The 23,727-nt window shown below is 34.2% G+C and overlaps 1 protein-coding gene across 14 annotated transcripts; it reads left to right on the plus strand.

Annotated features, from left to right (window-relative positions):
- Positions 1-8,187: 8,187 nt before the first annotated feature.
- On the plus strand, positions 8,188-22,460 carry LOC113742544 (uncharacterized). 14 transcript variants are annotated; one of them, XM_027270392.2, is made up of 15 exons: positions 8,241-8,339; positions 8,442-8,486; positions 8,626-8,721; positions 9,324-9,463; positions 9,740-10,010; positions 10,085-10,159; positions 10,242-10,300; positions 10,403-10,538; positions 13,669-13,765; positions 13,863-13,929; positions 15,550-15,648; positions 20,010-20,099; positions 20,569-20,723; positions 21,043-21,144; positions 21,879-22,460. In XM_027270392.2, exons 5-15 carry the CDS (start codon positions 9,758-9,760, stop codon positions 21,991-21,993), a joined length of 1,248 nt encoding a protein of 415 aa, XP_027126193.1. In that variant the 5' UTR covers positions 8,241-8,339; positions 8,442-8,486; positions 8,626-8,721; positions 9,324-9,463; positions 9,740-9,757; the 3' UTR covers positions 21,994-22,460. The 14 variants fall into 14 exon arrangements, with proteins under 14 accessions (XP_027126197.1, XP_027126199.1, XP_027126190.1 ...); XM_027270396.2 differs by lacking the exons at positions 8,442-8,486; positions 8,626-8,721 and adding an exon at positions 9,554-9,604 and having other exon boundaries at positions 8,188-8,339; positions 9,324-9,474; XM_027270398.2 differs by lacking the exons at positions 8,442-8,486; positions 8,626-8,721 and adding an exon at positions 9,554-9,604 and having other exon boundaries at positions 8,188-8,339.
- Positions 22,461-23,727: the final 1,267 nt, after the last annotated feature.

Consider the following 23,727-nt stretch of genomic DNA (forward strand, 5'->3'; position numbering starts at 1 on the left):
AGCTTCTTTTTCTTTATCCTCTGGTTCCTTTGCGTTGTTTAATTCGCGAAATAGTCTTCCTAAATTGTCTAGAGGGTTGATGCATTTAGATAGACTGGTATTTGTAATTTTCGAGTTCGGAGAGGATAAGGTTTGGTCCCCATTCTTTACATGTAATCTTGTTATTTTATGTAATAAGATGGGATCTTAGCCAAAAAAAAAAGATCTTTTGGAATGGTTGCTCCTTCCCTTTACTCAAGTTATTGAGGTTAACTTACGAGCAGTGGCATTCGAGGGGATATTAGGGCAGATATGATTTTTTTTTTTATCTATACAGGGGTGTCCGGATCAATCCTTACGGGACCCGACTAATCCCCTGCGGTCCGGCCAGGCGCCCCAACCCAGTCCAAGCACGATATGTGCGCGAAGAAATCCAGCAGAGTAAAGACTCAAACTTGGGATCTCTCGGTCACCGGTGGAAGGTGCTACCGCTGGACCATTCACGCTGGGCATTAGAGCAGGTATGATTGCCCGAGGCAATCATTCCTTATTTCTAAAGGTCAAGATTCGGCCAACAAAGCAAGACTTTAAAAATGTACATTTTGAATAAGGATATGTAAGTCTCTTACAATGGATCCTAACATCTAGAAGTGTAAAAGTTGCACATGATATTTGTTGTTAAAAAACTTGTAAACCATTTAATAATGGTTGCCAGCCCCAAACTCTTGGATTTTAGCTCCCACCCAGTTAAAGCAGACCAGGTAGCTCGTGCTCGTGGGTGCTACCATTCCCAAGAAGTCCTCTCATTTTTGCCAATAAAAAGTGTTTTATTTTCTACATTTGTCAGCCACAAAGTCTCTTATATTTACCAATAAAAGTTTTTTTTTATCTTTTACAATGGTCAGGTAGAAGATTCAAATCTTGAATCTGATAGTAAAAAAGAAAGAAGTGGTCTAAGGATGAGTTTGATAAAATTAAAATTTGAAAATCAAAATATAAAATTTGAATCTGTTAAATTATTAAGTATTAAATTTGATATATTTAAATTTATATTAGATTAAATTGGATTATCAAACAGGATTTATGCATTTGTGTTGAGGTTCGAAGTAATAAAGCAGCACGCAAGTAGGACTAGGCATGGGCATGGGTGGGGCGATCCAACCCCACATCCCCGGCAGTCCCAGATGAATGCCCGTTTTGAGCTTTTGTTTTTACAATTTTCAGCACGCAAGTAGGACTAGGCATGGGCATGGGTGGGGCGATCCAACCCCACATCCCCGGCAGTCCCAGATGAATGCCCGTTTTGAGCTTTTGTTTTTACAATTTTCAATTACTGGAAGAGTGAAATAATTAGGTGAAATGAACAAACCAATAGAATATTAAAAAAGCATCACTCAAAGTTTAATAGAAAGTTGAAGCTATACAAAAAAATATTGCAGACTATAAAACAACTATACCTGAATACTACATTTAAAGCTCAAACCACTCAAGGTATGAACGTTAATAGATCGATAAAAATACACAATAGTCACTTAGTTATGTAGCCAAAAAAATTTTGTTATATAAACATTTTACTTCTTTAAGGATATACATATACATGTAAAATGTGGGAACGGGATGGGTTGGGTGATTCGGAAAGAGAGAAAGTAAGTGAGAGATTCTCTATTCGAGTCCTCTCTCTTACGTGCAAAAAAAAATCATGTAAAATGAATTTGAATATAAAGTAATATATGTACATTGTGCATGGAATATACACCCATATTTTACGCACACGGCTGCAGTCACATACTCCATTTAAAGAGGGGAAATTGACCAAGCTCAATTAGGCTCAACGTGTTGTTCAGCTTAATAACATCAAGGTTAAGTTGTTTAATGCTGAAATAATGCTTAATCAGACTCTTAACTCTATCTCTCTCTCTCTCTCTATATATATATATATATTTGTTCCAATGTCGATTCTATCCTTTCTGAAAAATTTAAAAGTCATTACGTCAAATTGCTAGAACATGATTAACTTTAAAGTCGAGCTCCATCTGGCTCAACTCATTATTGAGCTTAAATTAGTAGTAAACGTATTTAAATCAGGCTTGAATGCTTCTACTTTTAGTCAAGCCAAGCTTGAACGCTCCTGAATTAGTAGTGCTTAGTTACACCATAGTGTCTCGCAAATTGTGTTTTGACTTACAAGGTGAGTATGCTTAAGTTAATAATCACCGAACATTCTATTATTTAGTTTGGAACACACTGCTAGGAAATGGATGATGCCGTCTGGTGATTTAAGGCTGAACAGTTGGTTTTAAGTTTCTTTTCTTCATCAATACAATGAGTTCTCAATTTGAAGACCATAATCTCAAATCTTATTCTTGTAGCAGCATTGTTTTTATTCTTCTCTTTTTACAAATTTCTCTTAACTTTTACGGCGAATGATACCTTCTGAAACAACGTAACACTCGTCAGTGTTGCTCAAGCGGATATATGTTGCCGTGCTTCATTCATGGAATGTGGTCCATATGCTAAGAGGCGGTAGCAGTTCTGTTCTTTAGGACAAGGGGTCACATCTACAGCTAAGAAACCATAATGTAGGAAAGTAAAAAATGCAACCACTGACTGACCATTAAAAAAGGACTAAATTCTCTTGGACTGTAGGTCGGAAGTTCGAACTCTATTTGCAGTAAAAAAAATTCAAATGGAGTGTCAAAACACGCCTTTGATTTAATCAGATTTGTATACCTACTAGTCTCTTACACAGCCTCTTTAGACTTCTCTTTTGTAAAATAGGATAGATGAGATTAAAAAAATGTTATCATTGCGACAATAAAAAAGGAAAAGGAAAAAATGCAATATCCGTACTCTGAGGTATGACCTCAATTGATCCCTAATATTTCTACCAAAACAAATGTTGCCAAAAATTTTCCGACTTTAGCCAAACTAATCATTAAAATATTCAATTTTCATCAAATTGATCCCTAATGTTCCATAAAAATTTTTGAAAAAATTCATATAGAATTATAAAAGCTACGTAAAACTGCACAAAAGTCATAGTAGAGGATACCACAAAAATAAAAGAAGAAACATATAGATCAAAGAAATTTTAAAGAGTCTGAAAAATGAAAAATAAACTCAAAGTATTCAATTTTGATTAAATGAAGACAAATGATATATTTTTTCAATTCAGTAAATGCATAAATCATTTGTTATGCATGTGCTCTTTTAATTTACTTTTTTTTTGCACTTTGATTTAGATAGATTACGTAATATAATTAGTACATAATTGTTAAAAGTTACTTTTGCAATTGCTTCATTTATTAGGTGTAGATAATCTAGTAATAGAAAAGTTATTTCATAAGTTGTAAAATTAGCTTTTTCTGTTTTAAGTGTAAAATCCATTACCTAAAGTACAAACACACAGATAGGGCACTTACATTACCTTTATGACAAACCGTTTAGCAAAAAAGTTATTACCTTTCTTTGTCTGTCCACCCCCATTCTTATTGCCTTCTCTCTACTCTCATTCTTACCACTAGAGATGATATCGAGTCGAGCTGAACTCGAGTATCCCAATACTCGAGCTTGATAGCCATACACAGTGCTTGAACTCGAGCTCGAGTAAGCTCATTATAATGCGCTCGAGCTCGACTCGAAGTATTGTATTCCAGGTTCGAGCTCGGCTCGTTGGAGATTGAGCCGTACTCGAGCTCGAGTACTCAAGTTCGATTACTGAAATAATTTACAAATTTTATAATGAAATTGGTTATGGTAGTAATTATTTCAAACAACCAGCCCAAAGAAGTCAATTGATTATTCTTAAACTATTAATAAAATATTTGCGTGAGTACTCGTTAGAGCTCACGGGCACATATTATTCCTAATCGAGCTTGACTCGCAGCTCCAATCGAGTAGCTCGAGCTCGGTCAATACGGAGCTCGAGTCGAGCAATTGACCAAACTACTCACAAGCTTGAGTCAAGTTGCTCGAATAAGTTGTAGCCCTATTTACCACTGTTCTTCCTCCATAGGAGAAAGATCTTGGCCTCAAATCAAGATCTCCTTTCCTTTTCCTTTTTTGTTTTTGTTTTACGTTTAATAAAGTTTCTTTTAAGGTATTCTAATGAGAGTTTTCTCTTTTTTATTATTTACTAGTGAGAGTTTTCTTTTCTCTTAACCTATCCTAGTGAAATTTTTGTTTAATTTTTCATTATTTTTTCTTAGATTTAAGAGTTTTTTTAGATCTATATGTTAGATCTGAAATTTCTTGGGCCTTCTCATTAGATCTCATCATCATTTTTGAACTTGAATCAGTTGGATAGTAGATCTGAGAGAATAAGCATGCACAGATGTTTATAGAGAGCAGCTAGTGCAATTGATCAAATCTGATGGTTGTGATTCATAGTGTAATTTTTTTATATTTTATAACTCTATTAAATCTGATAATTTTTCAGAAAATATATATCTATAATACGTTCTATGTATTTTTGTCATTAGTGCAACTATCTTTGTCAAACAAATCATGTTAGATGATTTTCAACTAGTTTATTAATAATATTGGCTTATGTATTATCAAAAAATATTACCTTTATGACTTTTACAGTATTTGTGAGTCTTTTTTTTAATAATTTTTGTATCATGTTTATCGTTTTTATGATTTTTTTATGTACGTTTATCTTTGTTTCATGAGCTTTTTAAGATTACTATGCAACATCAGGGATCCACTTAGCTGGAGTTGAATACTTCAAAGGCTTTGTCGGTTTAGGCTGAAACATTAGGAACCAATTTCGAAAAATTTAAAAACTTTAAAGATTACATGTCTTGGCCCATAAGTATAAGACAAATATGGTTCAACCTCAATAATTGAAAGCCAAAATGCTATTTTTTCGAATTCCGGAAATGTTTCTATCTTTCACGAGAGACAATAGAAGTCCAAGATGTTTTAAAGAATTCATAGCTCTCACACTTGAAATCGGAAAATAAATTTAAAATTTTTGATAAATTGATGGTACAATTATCAACTCGACTGAACTAAGTATGTCACTATGTCAGTGCAATTGAACAACCAAGAGGGTAACTAATTAAGGATATATATAACTTATTCATGAGAAATGTCTTGCATAATTCGATCCCTTTGTGTAAACAACTTAAAACAGAAGAAGATTCAAGCACACAAGGTTGGTATGGGAATGCTGTTAAGTACCAAAAAAAAAAAGAAATAACCTAGGTTTTTTTTCGACTATACAATAAAATAGTGGATGCACATTGTCACATGCACAAGAAACTAACTTAACAATTGGCCAACCAACTATGGCGCAAAAATAAAAGAATAAGAAAAAAAGAGTCAAGGAAACAAAATAAGGATGAGAGTTAACTAAATGCAATTCGTAAAATTATGATAACAAAAAAGATCAACAGGAATTGGAAAAAGGAAAAATGTTCACCTCTAAGAATTGAAAAAAGTATGTTACCCGTCCCGCCCCGTTTTTCAATGGTAGGAAAATTTGATTTCCCATCCCACCTCATTAACTCCCCGTAGGTACCCATCCCAATTGCCATCCCCATCTAAGATTCAAATCAATTTTAGAGGATTGAAATTCTTTCATTTTCCAGTACATCCAAAATCAAAAGAAAAACTGAAAAAGACAGGTGAAAAATACTAACTAGAGAATGCCTATGAGTGTTAGCAACTGAGAAAGGGGACTATGTTCCATACAATAAGCAAATGTAATTGGAGGGTGCAATTGACAATTTGGATTAGACTATATGTACAAAGATTGTTTGAAAAATCTGCGAAATAAAGACTAATGGTTTTAACACTTCAAAATTAATTTTAGATACTCCTCTCTTCCTTTTTCATTAACAGAAATGGGATAAATACCTCGAAATTAATTTTTTAATAACTTTAATCTCAAAAGTACTTGGGTAAAGGAAGAAAATAATTTAAACACAACCTTTGTGAATTGTAATACAAGCCAATGAAACTAATAAGTAGTAATTTTTAACAGCTTACTACATTTATTTCAAAAACACAAACTAATTTGTAAGGTAAGAAATATATAATTCTTTAGAATATTTTACTTTTTCAAAAAAAAAAAACTATTATTAGCATTAGAATTTAATACCTTAAAAAAGTTTAAAAATCATGATGTATGTATCACTACATAAAGAATTTAAGACTATTTCGCAAATAAAAATGAATAATGATATTCATACATCCCTAATTGATATCCAAGCACCCTTACTACCTTTCGTTTATTTGAAGGACTAAAATACCCGTATATCATTTTTGCCATGCCAAAATCACGCTTAGCCGTAGAACCTCCATTCACATCTCATTACAATAAATTTGGCTGCCTCCAATCAATTATTGATTGCCATAAATAACACATACATAAATCGACTACTATTTTTATTTATTTATTTTTATATTTTACTATTAATTACTTGTCACCCTTATTCCTTTCATGATCTATCTATCTATTACTTTTAGGATAAAGGTTGAGTAATATTGAACTCTAATTAGATTGTAATGTACTTACTTTATTCAGTTTATTAATTTTCATATGACTTCTGATGTAAGGAACGTGAGTTTGTTGCATTATAGAGTTTATGATAAATTATTAACTATTAAGTCTATCAAATAGACGAATCACAATTAAAATAGAAGATTCGGATAAGAAAATTTGAAGATTTAGTGCAAGTATTTTTAAATCAAAGGGCAAGAATTGGTTAGTGGCACACAAGAATGGGAAAAGAAGGAAAGCAAATGAAAAAGGGAAGAAAAAGAAAACAAAGAATAGAGAATAAAGAAATACATAAATAAACGAGGCACTAGAGATGGTTTTGTCCAACACATTAAAAGAGGCCCTTAAGTGTCTATAGAAAAGTTCAAGAGGGTAAAATGCAACTCGAATATGTAAAAGCATGACGTGTGAAAAAAAGGGTGTTTTAGTTCATTGATCAGAAGAAAGGGTGATAAGATTGTACGAACATCACTAAGGAGTACGTGGACATCATTGCCTATAAAAATTCAATAAAAGGTTTTACCATAATGTTATATAGGTATTTTAGTTCGTCTAAAGTAATCGAAATAGGAGTGAATAAATTAATATAGGTCTGATCTCAATTGATTTTAGAGCTGTTAATAGGATTGGGTCAATCTAACTTAACCCATTTACCCGAAAAAAAAGTTCACTAAACCTAAACTTTAATTGGATTGAGCAGAGATTGGGCATAAATATTAGGACCAAACTAAATGTGAGTCAAGTTTGAGTCATATTAGACTCAGGCTCAATTAAGATCCGGATCATATATAAGAATAATTATATGTATATAATAATATCTATAATTTATAATTATACATATTATGACATAAAATGTTAATAATTTATAAATAAGTTTATATTAATCCATAATTATAAAATATGTTATATATAATTATTTATTTAATTATGAGTTTGGGTCAAATCTGATTTAACTCCAAAATTCATATAATAGCGTGAAGTGAGTTTGAATCTCTTAATTTAAATACGAAATTCAAAAGTTCGAAATTTTAAAATTCATCTAATTTATAAGCAGAGGTTAGTTATCAGAATCCGATTCAAAATCCTCAATTGACACCCCTAATTGATTCTCATATTTGCACAAATTGATAGTTACAAAAGCCATCTCTCTCTCTCCTAACCGAACTCGCCGAGAAAATCGCAATGGAAAAATTCCTGCCGGGACCCGAAAGAGCAGCATCGGAGATATGAAGAGGCTATGTTGCCCTCATGTGACAATATTCATGGTAGAAATCAACCAAACTTAAACCTAGAAAGAAAATGACCTTCAAAAGGCTTGAAATGGCGCCATATTTGATTCCTACAGGTAGCATTAGGGGAAAAAAACAAGTAAACAAAATAACCAACAAGGCTAAAACTAAATTAACTCTTTTTTAAATCCACCAACTATATTTAAATATGTTGACCAGTTGTCTTTATTACTGCCAACATCCTATAACAACTCTCCTTTATCAGCAATCAGCTCCCCTGTATTAATTTATATGTTTCAACTTTTCTTTGTGGTAATCTAATCTAATACTACCCATTGGTTTTAATTAATAAATAATTTTGTACTAATTTATACTGTTTCAACTTTCTTTGTGGTAATCTAATCTAATACTACCATTAGTTTTAATTAATAAACAATTTTGTACTATATAGCAGAATATAGGACAGGCTCCACTACTATTTAAACAACACCAAACAAATAAAGAAAGAAGTGTGGCTCGCTCGCTTGCTTGCTTGCTCTGTAGTATTTCTGATGATTACTAGCAGCAAAACTATTGCTTTGCCCACACTACTTATCAAGAATTCCACTCTAAGTTGAAAGGTTGAGACTTCTAAGACTCATCATATGTTTCTTTCTGTTACTGTGTATGTATGTTAGATCCACCACCTTATTTCCTCTTCCATTTCTACCATATGCTCTCAGAATTCTGCTGCTTCAGGCCTTCAATAGGAAAAGAAAATAAGAAAGGTTGAATTATCATTTGATTCAATTCTGGGGTTTCTGAGTTTTACAAATTTCAAGGGAAAAATTGTTTCTTTTTGGTTTTTAACTGGCTTGTTTTTCATGGGAATATTTGTTTCCTCTGACAAGTTTCTTTCTCTGTCAGGTATTTTTATAGTCCTTGACTGTGTCAAATTTGAATTTCGTGTTCTCCAATTCTTTGTTTGCACGTGTACTTGTGTTAGGAAGATGAAGACTTGAGGTGGGTTCATTGAGAATTATGGGTTTTTTCAATTGAATTGGGCGTCATTGAATTTCTATCCTGGGTTTGTGGTTGGTTTTTAACTTTTCCTTAGCAACTGCTTCACCTGCAAGTTGCAACGCCCACTTGAGATTCTTTATGATTTCCTTGTCTTTATGCTTTCCACGGTTAGTATTGGAATGGAATTTAGTGAAAAGCTGCAAATCAGATGAGCATTTTTGATGACCCTTTTCTAAAACCAACAATAGTTTCCACCCGTTTTGGTTAAATAAACAAGAAACTTGGTTTTACAAAGAAGATTTTGAGGGGAAAAGGGAAACTTTTACAAAGGGCTTTGCTCCTTTTTGTTTGTTTGTTTCTCTTTTTCCTTTCTTTGTGAATTGGCATTTCAGTTGCATTACAAATAGGCTCCTGAAATACAAGTTGGATGGGAAATTATAAGCATAGCAGCTATCAGTTATTTTATTTTGTCACGTCTTTCTTGTGATAATATTGCTTTCCGAGGTCTTTCGTTTCTTCCCCCCCTCCCCCCCGCCCTTTATTTTTGTTTGCATTTGCCTTTCTAATAGATTAGATTTTTTTTTTCTAAAAATTTTGTACAGAAGGTACTAGAGAATTTGACCGCTGTGTTGATTCTCTGATCATTAGAAGACAGGTGAGCTAGTCGATCCAGTTTTCAAAGATTATTTACTCGGGTGCGTGAAGTCTGGACTGGACAGATTGGTCCTGGCATCAATTACTGGTATATTGCTCGTGAGCAGCCAACTGTTTGCTGGTTGTTCATTTAATGAATTGTCAACTGTTTGACTTTTAATTGGTACAAAATTTTCAGATCTTCCTTGTGATTGTCAATGCAATCTTTAGGCTGCATTAGCAGAGTAAAGCATAGCATCATACCTAACTCGGTCTTAGATTCGTGCACTTTCATAATTTTTTTCTTGTGATCTTCAAGTTTAGTAGTGTTTTCCCTGTTTTCTTTATGCTTAGAATGACAATTCTGAATGCTTATTGCTTGCAGTAGTGGATACAAAAAGTTATGGGATGCCTGGTATCAACACCGAAGGATACTGGTGGAAACCGGAGGCGGCCTGGAAATATTGGAGAAGTTTCTGTGTTTATTCCTGGATTGCGGATACCAAAGGCTGTGGATTTCTCTCAAGCACTTGGTGACTACTTGTCCAAAAGCTTAGTGGAGCGCCTTTCTGCCCTTAGAACTAGAATAGTTGTCATGGCTGGCCAAGAAGCTCCTACAATTACAAGAACAAGAAGGAGAACTGCCACTCAGCATGGTTAGTTACATTTATGTCTCATTTTTATTTCTGTTGGCCAGCTGGTACTGATGCACCATTGGCTGTCTCTACAGGAGGTTCTACACTGGCTGATCTTCTGCAGGCTCTTGAAGATTATTTGCCAGTGCTTTTGGGATTAGTCAAAGATGGTATTACACATTGGATACATGACTAAATAGAGACGCACATTCTGGACATGTTCCTGAGTGTTTGTTATATTGTTTCGTGCAGGAAGTCCATTACAGCACAAAGTGCAGTTTGTTTGGATCAATCAGGAGGATGACGATGAGGTGAGATCTAATATTTATGCTTGCATATCCGGGTGTATGAGATGATTAGTGCATTCTACTCTCCACTGTGCTTACTCAAACTGCAAATTGTTGATATTCCAGGAAACAGCAATGCATAGCACTTGGTATGAAGTATTGTCAGTTTTGCACTTGATGGCAATGCTGTCACTATCTCAAGCCAATTTGCTGCTTCTGCCGAGGATTTCAGCTGATGGTTATCAGCCAAAGGTATCAGAAGGTATGCATTTATGCTTCGGTCAGAATTGCATGAAATTGCAAGTCAATCAACAGAGTACGTTGGCACCTAATCAACACAATGAATTCTGAAGCTTTTGAAGTGTTGTAGATTTCCTTATCTATATCAAGTTTCAAGGAAGTCATGCTTTTGCAGTCACTTTTCTTGATCTCATTTCATTAGCCAAACTGATTGCTTCATCATTTTTGGGATCTATACGCTACACCTTCTGCTTCTTGTCAACTGTAGATATCATTGTTCACTGATCAACACTTGATGTTGGATGATTCCTTAGAGATACTTTGGTTCTTTGTGTTCAAATATCCTACTAAAGTGAAAGAATATTAATATGGTTTTAATAAAATAACTCAACTTAGATGCAATTTTGTTGTTAAATCACGAAATGATGGATACATTTGTTGGAGGCCATGGCACATTACCATGTGCTGTGTTATTGCATTGGAAAACATGTGTAATGGACAGGAGAATCAGTTAATTGTACAGATTAGAAGTTATTCTGAAGTTCAGAATACATTTAAATCATAAACCATTTATTTAAGGTCTCAATCGAACCATGCTTGTATTCCATTTCTTGAGTTCTTTCTTAACTTTGCTTTGTCTTGAGCTTTGAACAACAGCTTGACTCTAGTCGTTGTACTGTCCATGTTTAGGCCCTTTTAACATGTCCAAAATGAGTCTTAAGCAACATAGACTAAGCTGTATCTTCTATTCTAGGTTTCCCATTACTTAAAACTTCTGAACACAACTTTTGTCAGATTTTTGAAAAATTTGAAAAATTTAGAGAAAAAAGTTTTGACTTTTTGTTAACTTTGTTTTGCCATCAACAGTTGTATTGTAGCCGGTCGTACAGATACTTTTTTTTTTAAGTGAAAGTTAATTTACATGGTTGTTAACCATACTTGAGTTGTTAGTAAAATAGGCAAAAGTGAGATGTGGTGCAACCATAACCCCAAATACCAAATATAGCCAAATAGGTAGCTTTGAGTGAAGTATAAGTAAATGGAAAAGAAGGAATACCTATTTCATATGATCTGATTTTAGTATAAATTGATGCTGAAAACTTGCCAATGCTAGAAAAGAAGCTGCAGTAATGACTGTAACATGCAAAAGTATCTAGTGCATGTGAAATGTATACTCACTTCTTCTCCCACAGCAGAAGCTGTAAGCACTAGGCATGACTATAAATTAGATCTAACACGATTCCAGATAGAAGAACTCCAGTCATTTCAATTTTGTTTGAAGTTCTTGTAGCAATGGTGGCATGATATTCTGTGAAGATCTTCTGAAGCTCTTAATTATGTATACATTCACTACATAGTATGAGATTTCTTTTCAACAATAGCAGCCACCAACTCAAATCATCATACACATGACACTGTACAAAAGTCTGTTTCTAGGAGCATTTAATCTACAAATGCTAGAAAAATTCTTATGCCTCTTTTGAGTTACAGCTCTGACTACAAAAAAGCAACAATGAATTCTTCCGGAAGATCAAAATGAAATTTGATCAATTTATTCATACATGAAAAGGAGATTTGGTCATTCAATTATTAGCTTGAATTAGCAGTTAGAGAGTAGGTAAACCTTCAGTTTAATATCTTTTCTTGTAATACGGCAAAAGCTTTGAATTCTTGGATTGACTATGTTGACCTTTGGGGAAAGAGTTACCCCTACTTTTTGAGGTGATTGAAGCTTTTAGACTAATCTTGGTAATGGGCAAAGTATACATTTTGGATAGAATGTTACTTACTTTTACCTTCTAAAATAATGGTTTTGTTCATCATTTTACATTCACAAGAAACAGAAAGTGAAAAAATAAAAAAAAGAACATTTAAGAAATGCGGAAAGTCTGAAACATAGTAAAAACCCAAAACAGGATTCAAAACACTTAAAGGAGTTACAGGAAGGAAGCTAGAGAGGGGCCAAGTTGTTAGAAGAAAACAAGTACAGAGGCAGGGACGATAAGTTACAGAAAATGCACTTTCCAGTCCTGGCACTCATCTCTTGTGCCACTGCCATGCCTCCTTCTCCACTAAATTTGCCCCTCTTGTAAACATACTATACGCATTCACCCATCTCATCTAGCCATCGCATAACTGTCATAGCTTGTGGCTTGTCTCTTTTGTACTTTTCATGTTTCAATTTTATGTTTAAGGGTTATTTTAGACTTTTGACATCTTTTCTACACTCTGGGAATTTCTTGCCCTTTCTCTCTTTCATTTTTGTCTCCCTTCATCCTGAATTGTTTCTTTCATCATTTAGAGTTTTTCCTTGGCCATGAGTTTAGTTCTCTCTCTCTTGTTCGTGTGTTTTTTTCCCTTGGTTTTGCTGCATTGGCTTTTTTCCTTAACAAGTGAATATGAGGGGAATCTCTTTTTGCAATGTAATCCTGTCAGTCTGACCAATTATGGATGGTTATCACCAATGTATGAATCTGCTTAATAGTGAAATTTATCAAAGCCGCTACATTGTCCACTATAGCGAGCAAAGTGACGTTAAATGTTCAAACTGAATTATATCCACTGCAATCTTCAATAGCATGTTCTATCTGGTTGTCATGTAGGAAATGTAAATCAATGTTCTTGATGATGGATAAAGAATGTGAAGTGTGGGATTTGATTTCAAGGCACTGCATGATCACTATTTGATCTTTTCACACCTTGCTTTTGCAGCTTGAGATTTAAAATTTCTGTCACAATATAATCTTCTATTTGTCTTCTTCTTGTTGGTTGTATGGGCAAGCTGTTCCGTGTCCAAATTTTACTTTGACATTTTCCTTGTTGTTCATGGGTGTTTGTCACTCGATGATGAGAAGGATCAATGCCTTTTCTAAGCATCAACAACGATGCCATGGCACCATGGAATAAATAAATTGCACTATATTGGTTCTGGTATGGCAAATGCTTTGATCACATATGATCATGTCAGAAGATGCTTCACCATATAATTGATTGTATGCAATATTTTTGAATGCTTTCCTGAAGTTTGACGCATCTGTCACTACTCTTGGGAGTCAAAATACTTGCATACTTGTTCCATGGATCTATTTTCTGTCAAATGCTTCTAATGGATATTTCCAGTTGTGCACCAACCTGTTTCTTATGTGTAACAGAGAGCAGACGATGTTGTATTGATGTCTTCCTAAAAGCAGCCGGATATCTTGATTGTGCTGTTCGACAAGTTCTCCCACAGTTTCCCAGTGAATTGAGGTTTAGAATCTTTAACTTTTCCAGTTAAGTTCCATTTTTTAATTCAAACCAACATGAGAGATTGAAGAGTTTAATCTTTTCAACGTATGTGTTGTAGGAGAAAATTACCAGTAGACCTTGCAGAAGGAGTTTTACGAGCACTTTGCCTTCAAGCATTAGGACAGGTATTTCTAACTCAGTGTACATCTTACTTATATTAGCAAAAGAGCCTTGCCATAGAGATTCGTATTATTATAAAAGCTTAATCCAATAATGCATCTTTACAATGCTCTTGTCACTTAGATAATCCAAGGCCTTGTGTTATTTACTTTTCTTCTCTAAGGGATGTTTAAAACCACAGCTGTATGAGGTGTCTAATGTATCATGATAGTGATCCTGTGATGATGCAATCACGAGACATTACAATATTGGGCACATGTAAGATTTTTGAGGTTATGCTCATACCAACCCTATGTTAGATAAGTTATCCTGGACGGCCTAGACAAGTCCTACATCAAATTACACATAATTGATAGTCGTATAAGAATGCAAAGAACTGGTAGAATCAAGCAAGTTGGGCATGTAATAGCAGTAATGGATAAGGAGTTGAAATGCAAATCAGCACCACTACGAAAGGGATATCTTATTATGCATATGGCCTAGCCAAATATTCTAAGCTTCATACCACAAAGTTTGGCATATGGAATCCCCAAATTTCCAAGGAAAAGTACTAATGCTGTCATCAAGGAAAAGTACTAATGCTGTCATCAATTTGCATCTAAATCTCAATAACCGACATCCCAAATACAATTGACCAGACAGCAGTGGCGGAGCCACATTGTTGGCAGTGGTGCACATTCCCCCACTGAGCGATTCCTCCCCTCTATATTTCTATGCACAAATTTTGGAAATTTAGAAGTATTTTGGTAATTTAAGAACTTGTGCACCCACTAACATATGTTATATAAGTTAAATCTAAAATGAATTTATAGTAATTACTACTAACTTTTAATTGGACTACTTAATCTTATGAGGTTTAGATGTATATTGTTCTATATGTTGTTATTTTAATTGTATGTAATTAAAGGGTAAAAAAAATTATTTTAAAATGAAGGAGAAGGGAACCACAGTCATATTTTATAACTATTTTCATTTTATCTAAGTGTTAAGATAGTTCAAATTAGGACCAAGTATAAACGTCACATATGTTGTTTTTCTTTTCTCTAATATTATGTGACAACATTACTAATATTGCATAATAACCATGAAACTTTTCGTATTATGTGATGACATTTCTCAACAATGTATATAAAGATAAAGGTACTCTTGTAAATGGTACAATCAAATTGCTTCATCACCTAAATGTGTGTAAAAGCATATCAATATAGTCATGTCACTTTTTATCGATTTCTAAATGTAGGTGAAGCTAAAATTCTGGAGGTATATGGCCAAATATGAAAATAGAAAAAAAAATCTAACAGTACTATTGTTCATGTGAGGTATGAAAAAGTGACGACTTATTCTTAGATATAGTTTTGCTTCATTGGCTTCTTTAAATGGTACAACCAGTATAATGAGGAATTTACTGGAGAAACAAAACTATATCTTCATTGGGTTCTTTTAATAAAAACAAGTGCAGTGTCAATTGTTCCTGGAGATTTTTGTCTAAGTGCTTCTGGAATTAAGTATAATTTTGGTTTTATTGTCAATCAGCTGATAATGTAAACAAGAAATTTTATTTCCCTAATCCCTGTGGCAAATGTTTCTCGATTGGATCATATAATATTTGTCTGATTTCTCTTTAGGGGGTTGATATCCAACTTGGACTTGCAATTGATAGCACTAAGGCCACCCTAGCAGTAAAGCGAAGGCTTGCATGTGAGATGGTGAAATATTGGCAGCAGGTAGGCCTTCTTATACTTTAGCACATGGGAGCATGGCCTTATATATGGGTCATCTTTCTAATTTGGTGCATCCATGATTAATGTTCCATGCTAATCATAGAATTTGTTTACTATTTCTTTGTTATCAAAAAAATACCTTGCTTATTCTCTGACGTTTTTCAGATGTATAAGAGGTCCATAAGTATACAATTATAGAATCTTCTACTTCCAAGAACCAACCAGCATATTTCACCAGCCAAAAAAAGAAGTCGGTCAAGGTCCTATGATCAATTATTTGAACAGACAGCAATCAAGTCATTTAGTTGATACTTATCATGTAAAAACAACCCCATGAAGATAGAGCACAGATATTAAGCATGTCCATCTTGTTATGGATGTAAGCAATGGTAGTACCAGTAAGTTTCTATGACATGACCAGTTGAAGTTAAATTTTGGTATACCCGTTCATGAATGGAGTGACTATCAATTGTAATGTGTTTAGTCCTCTGCTAAAAATTTGAACTAAGATGCAATGTGGATAGCTGCTTGATTGTCAGTCAGCTTCATAAGCAGTAAGTGTGAAAGCCAAGGCATCCAGCAAAGATACAGTTCTCCATAGATCTTCTATCAATTTTGGAACCTACACAAATTACATCTCAGAAACAATCAATAGGAAGTATGACAATGATTACTGTATGGTACAAAACTACAGTGAAATTCAAAGGGTGTCGGAATAGGAAAAGGCTATTGGTTTTGGCACTATGATGTTTCAAATTAACAGACTAAAGGAAGTTCCAGATTTATGACCCTGTCCCTCTATCAAAAATCTTCCTTGTCTAGTGGATTTGTGGATAAAATAAGGTACAACAATTCAGACCGAGAGAAAATAGAAAGTATATTGAATGAAAATTATGATGTTTTTGGCAAATGCAAGACAGATGACAATAGAGAAAATTTTGTAGGTACAACCGTTCCAAAATCTACAACTGATGTTCTTTGAGTCATGGGCCATAGTAACATTTGGAAGATATTTGTGAGAACTAGAGGAGGAAGCAAGACCTCTATGACCTGTAATATTGTCTGTAGCACCTAAACCAATGACCCATTTGCAAGAGGATGACATAAGATAGTAGGTTTACCTCACATTGTCATAGAAGACGGAGAAGCTGATTTTAATTAGGCTCAGCACTTGTGTAAAATGAGCAAACTTATCAGCGGAAATGAGTATTGTATCTGTAGCTAAGGACATTGTAAATACATGGCTACTCTCTTGAGTTGGAATAATAGCAACCTGGGAATGCTATTGAGGTTTCTCTGAAGTAACCATATGCATACTTTTTCGTCAGACTAGGAGTTTGACAATGATAGAGATTCTTGATCATCTTGTCCTCAACCACCAGTCCTACTGCCTTGAAATAGCTCTGATACAATAGTACTGAGAGAAATTATCCTGTATATTTTCACACTTTTAAGATGTACAAGAGGTCTATATGTGCACAAATGCAGAGTTGGTCTACTTTCTACAACAAACCTGACAGAATCTTATAGTCGTTATAATTAGTCAGCTCAAATCAAGCCTATCAAATTCCTATAAGCAATTTAGGTGGTCAGCGAACAATAAGAACTCTTCCTCCTAGTTAATCTTGGAAAGATGTCATCTGATGGAGTCATTATCATCCCAACAATTTCGTTTTCTTGTTTATCTCACACTTAAAATGGAGAGTATCAGGACAAGGCGTTTCACTCCCATCTTTTAAGCTAAAGCTTTAGTTGCTGGATTCTAGGTAGTGATAACTGGTTAGATTCCATTCCTGAAAGTGCTGTAAGGCATAGGGTTGAGCATACTCAAAAAATACTGATTAACCGACTGAATTCAATTTGAATTTGAAAATTTGAAATTGGTAAAATGGACAGTAAATCAGGGAATTCTGAATTCATAGCTTCGAAGTAGGTAGGAAATTTTTTATGCACTTTTGAATTTGGAATTTCTTATCTTGAATTCACTTTGGGTTTCTGCACTTGATTTCGTGATTATCTATGTCTTTTGATGTATATATACAGATAAATTGAAGAAACAAGACCTAATGAAACAGCCCCCATTTCCTACCACTACTCATTCCCTTCTTCTCAAATCTCTATTTCTTTTGTTTATTCTCACTGCAACCACTCAAGTCTGGTACCACCAGTCCACTACCTGCCACCAGCACCGGCCTGCTTTCAGTCCTCTCCATTTCCTCCCATTTCTATTTTTGCCCTTTTATTCTTTAGTTGTGGCCCTCATCTTTGAAGTCTAAGCCATCATCCATCGAACTTCTTCCTCTAGTCACCAGTTGCTTAGTTGAATTTGTGACTTGGGTTAATTCATCACATGATTCACAGGGTTGATCAACTGATCAACAAATTATTATTATTATTATCATCATCATCATCATCATCATCATCATCATTATTATCGTTATCATTATCCTTAACTTTATTATTATCATCATTACTATTATCATGATTATTATCATTATCATTACTATTATCATGATAATGATGGTTATTATCGTTATCATTATCCTTAACTTTATTATTATCATCATTACTATTATCATGATTATTATTGTTATCATTACTATTATCATGATTATTATTGTTGTCATTATCCTTATCGTTTGACCATGATCATGATCATCATGATTATTATCATGATTATCATCACGATTATCATCATGATTATCATCACGATTATCATCATCATCATCATCATCATTATTATTATTATTACTACCTATTTCTGAAAAACGGAACATTTACTGAATTTCTGAATTGGATTCAATACAAATTAAATCAGAATAGAAGAAATTCGAAATCGAAAAAGGTTGAAATCTGTGGGAGTGAATTTTCCGAAATTGCCAAATTCATTCTACCGATTTACCAAATTCGAATTCGATGCTCACCCTTATTAAAGCATTTATACTAAAGCAATAAACTACATTATATCAGAAAAGAAGTAAGGAAACTATCTCATAGCTTGTCGAGGAGGCAGCAAATTGACAAAGAACTGGCTGTTACTTGTGATGCAGAAATAATTAAGCTGCCCCTATATGGATTTGATCAGCAATAAGGCTTCCTTCGGAGTGTTTTTTTCATAAAAATATTTGTTGCATTTGAAGTACTTTCATTTGCTGCTGAAAAGCCAATTGATACTCGTCACTTAAAAAGTTTTTAATCAATATGCGGTATACTCATAAAGTTATGTCAACTATGTCATTGCTCATACTTTTTCATTTTAGGCATTTTCTTTAATTGATAGAAGCAATTTAAGGGAGGAAGTCTGCATTTACTACTGACTGAGCAAATCTACGAATTAGTCCAGTTTTCTACTTGATGGATATTTTGTCAAGCCTTGTCACCTTCTTTTTCTTCTTTTTACCAGAATTGAAGTAAAGAGTAGCTCCAGTTGGCAAAAGAAGGCTTAGCATACACTGGACTTAAAGGGATTCCAATGTTATGAGCAATAGTCACATAGTCACCTTCTTTTTCTTCTTTTTCTTCTGAATATCAAAGGGATTCCAATGTTATGAGCAATAGTCACATATAAACATGAATAACAGAACAGCAAATGAGTGATAAGTGTTAGCATGCGCCTTGCAAATATACTGCCCTCATATCTCTAGTCTTGTTTTCCAGACTCATCTTTTTGACCTGTTATGCATTGGTAAAATTTAATATTGTCATGTCTTGAAACTTTTATGTGAATACACGGATTTCCTCTTTCACCAACAGACAAGGTGCCTGTTTTATTCGTTATACGTTTTGGTGCTTATAACTTATCTGGACGGGTCGTGTAACTCATCTTTGTATGAGATATGGTTTATGAAGCATGGGGTTGTTTCTGGATAAAACCAGTCTCAAAAGGATGGTTAAGTTGTTATTTAGTTCAATGAGGTTGAATGTACCTTTTTGGTGAATTATAGTCGACAGAGTTTTAGGTTTTAAGCCTGGTTGAACTTTCTGATGAATTTATGTCTTCAACTATGTTCTTCATTCTCTGGATACATTTATTTTACCGATATTGCAGAATTTGCTTTTTGAATAGGAATCTTAGCTTGAATTAACTTCTTGTGGCTATTTTTTGATCTTGTTACATGGTGATTGAATTTAGCAGCCCTTTTCTTGCTTGTTTAATATCAATATGGTTATTGTAATTATCTACTTTGAGCTTCAATTTCACTTTTTCTCTTACTCTGAATTTCTTTTCAGCTTTAAATCTCTATTTTAGTTCTTTTCTTTTCAATTCTGTATTCTTTTGAAAGCTTTGAAGTCATGCAACTCTATCATGGTGAATTCTGATTACTGGGCAACATGAACATTTATCTCATCTTTGTTATTTGTAGGCTCAAGATAATTTAATGAATCTTCCATTATCAAATGGCTGGGGAGAAAAGCATAGACTTTTCACTAAATGGAAGTATATTGAGGCGAAGGTAACTTGTGATTGCCTTTGCTTACTATTTGCGTTTAGTTCCTTTTTCTTTCTAGAGCTTGATAATTTCATTCACCTGATATCTAAATTGGTTGGCAATCTTGGCAAAGATGTTTATGCCAGAGTGCTTTTGTTTCTGCAATTTGACAGTAGATCACTGCCCAGACACTATCATTATGTGGCTGGTAACTGGTTAATATAAAATATAACATAAAAAAAATAAAGTGTTTTGTTGTTTTAAGTTCACCACTAGAGTATGAAAATGGAGATGATAATTTCATTGCCTACTAAAGTTGATTAAGGGCAAAAAGAAACATTTTCCAGAGAGAGAGAGAGAGAGAGAGGGAGGGGGAGGGGGAGGGGGAGGGGGGAGAGGGAGAGGGAGAGGGGACATTAGGTCAGCAGAGTTGTTATGCTTATCATCGTGGATGTTAAAGCTTAAGTTCGTGCAACGTTGCATTCTTATCCAGGCTGCAGCTTACTATTACCATGGTCTGATTCTTGATGAGGGTAACACAGAAAAATCTCATGGAATGGCAGTGGCTGCTCTGCAAGCAGCGGACGAGTATCTGAAAGAAAGTAAAAAGGCATGTGAAGCTTTTAACCTTGCAATACCTCTATCTAGGTAATCCTCTGGCATCCTTTTTCAATGGATCCAAATATATAGCAGAATTCTTTAAAGTACGTGTATTTATGTCTGTGCATTAGGGTAAGTTATGGTTCTCTTGCCATCCTCATGGTATTAATTTTGGTAGTTCTCCTCTTGCCCTTCTAATTGGAACTGAATGGTTGTACGCAAGTTGAAATTAAAAGGAGAAGAATGTTATTAAGTTAATGAGTCTCCTCTATAAACTCTACAAATTCAACACAGTCATGATAGTTCATTGTGAAGATAGCAGCAAAATGTTTGTTTTGAATTTGACCTGTTGCCATTTCTAATGCAGAAATCCACCTCTTTGGGGAACCATGAAATTCCTCTCTGAGAAAATTCCAAAGGATACTTCTAGCAAGGTGCGAATCAACAGGGATCTGTATTCCCATGAGAAGTAAGTGTTCTTTTTTGCTCACTTTGGTATTTGGTTGGGAGAAGCTGCATTACACATCCCAGCATACAGTGGGGGATGCTGTCTAGGATACCGATCGCAGAACTAACTAATCTTTGGAAAATCATTTCCTTACTAATAGCACTTCAGGCGAGACAAGTAGGAGAGTACATTGTGATTGACACTATGGAACCCACTCTTACATGTAGACTTAATTTGCCATTCTTCTTCGTTTCTTTGCTAAGTAAAGGTAATATGTAGAGGGAGCAAGTTTACATCAGAACATGGATCTATGCTATATTTGAAATATTTAAGTTTAGATTTATTTCTGTTGTATGACTCACAAGGGAGTCCATTTACTATGACCTCCTCGTTTGTCTGTTTCCCTCTCAATCCATGATGTCAATAGCATTTTAGTAAATTTTATCTATTACAGTAATAGTTAACCTTGATCTTTTCTAGCATACTTTGGAAACCATTTCCCATCTGTGTATAACGTTCTGATGCAGCTCATAAAATTCTATTTGGATTCTCATTATGTTTGAATAGCTCATATTTCAGCTTCTTAATTCTGGTACACAAAAATGTGTCGCAGATATATTTCTATGAATAGAGGGTATACTCATGCATTATGCAGAAACATATCAAAGACTACGCATTATGTATAACTCAATTCTAGGTACATTCCACGTTACTTGCATACTAGGTAATACTTACATTAGAAAAATTCATTGTAGAATCATGGAGACAGCGCCAACGCTACCTGATTTTGCTTTGGCCCTCAAACCTGAAGAGTATGGGCTACCAATTGTGGATCCTTCATGGAACGAAGAGAATACAAATAACGGGTAATTCCGCCCCAAAAAGCTTAGAAGGTGATTTAAAACACAACGAATTCAAGAGATAGCAGATTCCCAGGCAGACTGGTTAAAGAACACTACCTGGCCATGATTGACCCGTTGAAGAATTATCTACTTGCTGTTTTTCTGGCATGCTCGTCTTTCTTTTCCTACTTTCTTGGGCTTCTTTTCTCTCCTTTTGCCTTGGTGAATCTTCCAATCCCTTTCCCGCATGATTCATCGTTGACCTGATCACGGAGACTTGTACAAAGTAAATTTTGTGTGTAGTCTCCTAATTTCTGGAGAAGGGAATTTTTTCTTTGCCAACTTACCAAATAATTGGTATGCTTCTGTTCAAAAGAAGTGAAGGTAGAATCTGAAATTGTTAATAGAAAACCTCTGTGTAGAAGTCCTTGTTATGTGTAAAATCGTCTTTCTTTATAAAAGCAACAAATGGTTGCATACAAGATCAATGTTGCATTTGATTGCTGCCCCTTAAGCTCCATATTGCATTTTTCAAAGTGAATTTCAGAGGATTCAAGATGTATTGGTGCCATGAACGACATCTAATGTTGAGGAGAACAGGGTGAGAATCTACTTCCTTGATTTAGTAGGTGTTTGGGGAATTTTTTTTTTTAGCCATTCTAGTGTGGGTGTTGATGTTAAGGATAGGGAATTTGTAATGGATATTCCTGAACCCTTGAATCCAAGATTTTTCAGGGTCTTGTCTCGCTTTCACTTACAGATTGAAGAAGTGAACCAATTTTGAGGTCAGCTTGTTTAAAAACGCCATAATGCTGGTCACATTTTAAAGAGAAACAAGCACATAAGAAGTGACACCCCACATATTCTAGTTTAAATTTTTAAGTGTATAGTTAAAATTCGGAATGTAATTTTAATGTTGAAGCAAAAAAAAAAAAAACTTTATTCTGAGATTATTCAAGGAGTTGGAACGAAATATAAAAGAGCTGTTCTTCTAGAAATATAAACTACGAATATAACATGACAACTTACTGACTGGAGCAAATAATGAACAAAGAACAAAAACATTAGGCCTAATAACTTGTGAGAGGGTATATTCACGTGTAGCATATGGATGGTAATGGTTCTTTTGTAACCAAAACCACCAGGTTAGATTAATTAAAAGAAACGAATGATAAGAATGAATTAAGTATTTGGAGTAAAAATTGATGATTTTGAATTAATTCTGAAGGTTAATATTAGAGAAGGAAAACTTGTCATTTGGGAGTTTAGAATTTAATTAAGTAATGAGAAGGAACGAGTTCTAGAATATTTGATTAATGATTAATTGGATTAATATCAAACCTATTAACAAAGATGGCAAAGTTGGAATGTTTTTGTAACCTACATGATTATTCGTTAAGTGTAAATGATGGGGTTCCAAATTTCGTCATTAATGGAAGATGAGACTACATTATAAAGCGAGACATGAAAGAGAGGCAAGGCTAGGAGTGTGTAAGTTTATTAAATAAAAATGATATTATTGGTACTTGGGGTGCAAAGTTTGCGAGAAGTTTTATTCATGCATATATACTTCTGTCTTAAAACAAATTTCTTTGATCTAGTTCATATGCTAGCTTATGAGATTTATCTTATTGGTTTTGGTAATTATTTTAGATGTAAGTTTAAGTATTCATGATAACCGATCTAGTACTGAAATTAGATTAAAGAACCATAGGTCTTAAAGCTATATTTCTTTTCTTAAATAGCCATAGGTTATAAGTTA

The sequence above is a fragment of the Coffea arabica genome, chromosome 4e, assembly GCF_036785885.1.
Source record: "Coffea arabica cultivar ET-39 chromosome 4e, Coffea Arabica ET-39 HiFi, whole genome shotgun sequence".
In the NCBI taxonomy this organism is placed as follows: domain Eukaryota; kingdom Viridiplantae; phylum Streptophyta; class Magnoliopsida; order Gentianales; family Rubiaceae; genus Coffea; species Coffea arabica.

Bases quoted from the DNA above. Each gene is read 5' to 3' on its own strand.
- LOC113742544 (XM_027270396.2), top strand. From the start codon at position 9,758: ATGGGATGCCTGGTATCAACACCGAAGGATACTGGTGGAAACCGGAGG. The intron at 20,724-21,042 runs GTAATCCTCTGG...TTTCTAATGCAG, and splicing joins CTTGCAATACCTCTATCTAG to AAATCCACCTCTTTGGGGAA. The intron at 21,145-21,878 runs GTAAGTGTTCTT...AATTCATTGTAG, and splicing joins GATCTGTATTCCCATGAGAA to AATCATGGAGACAGCGCCAA.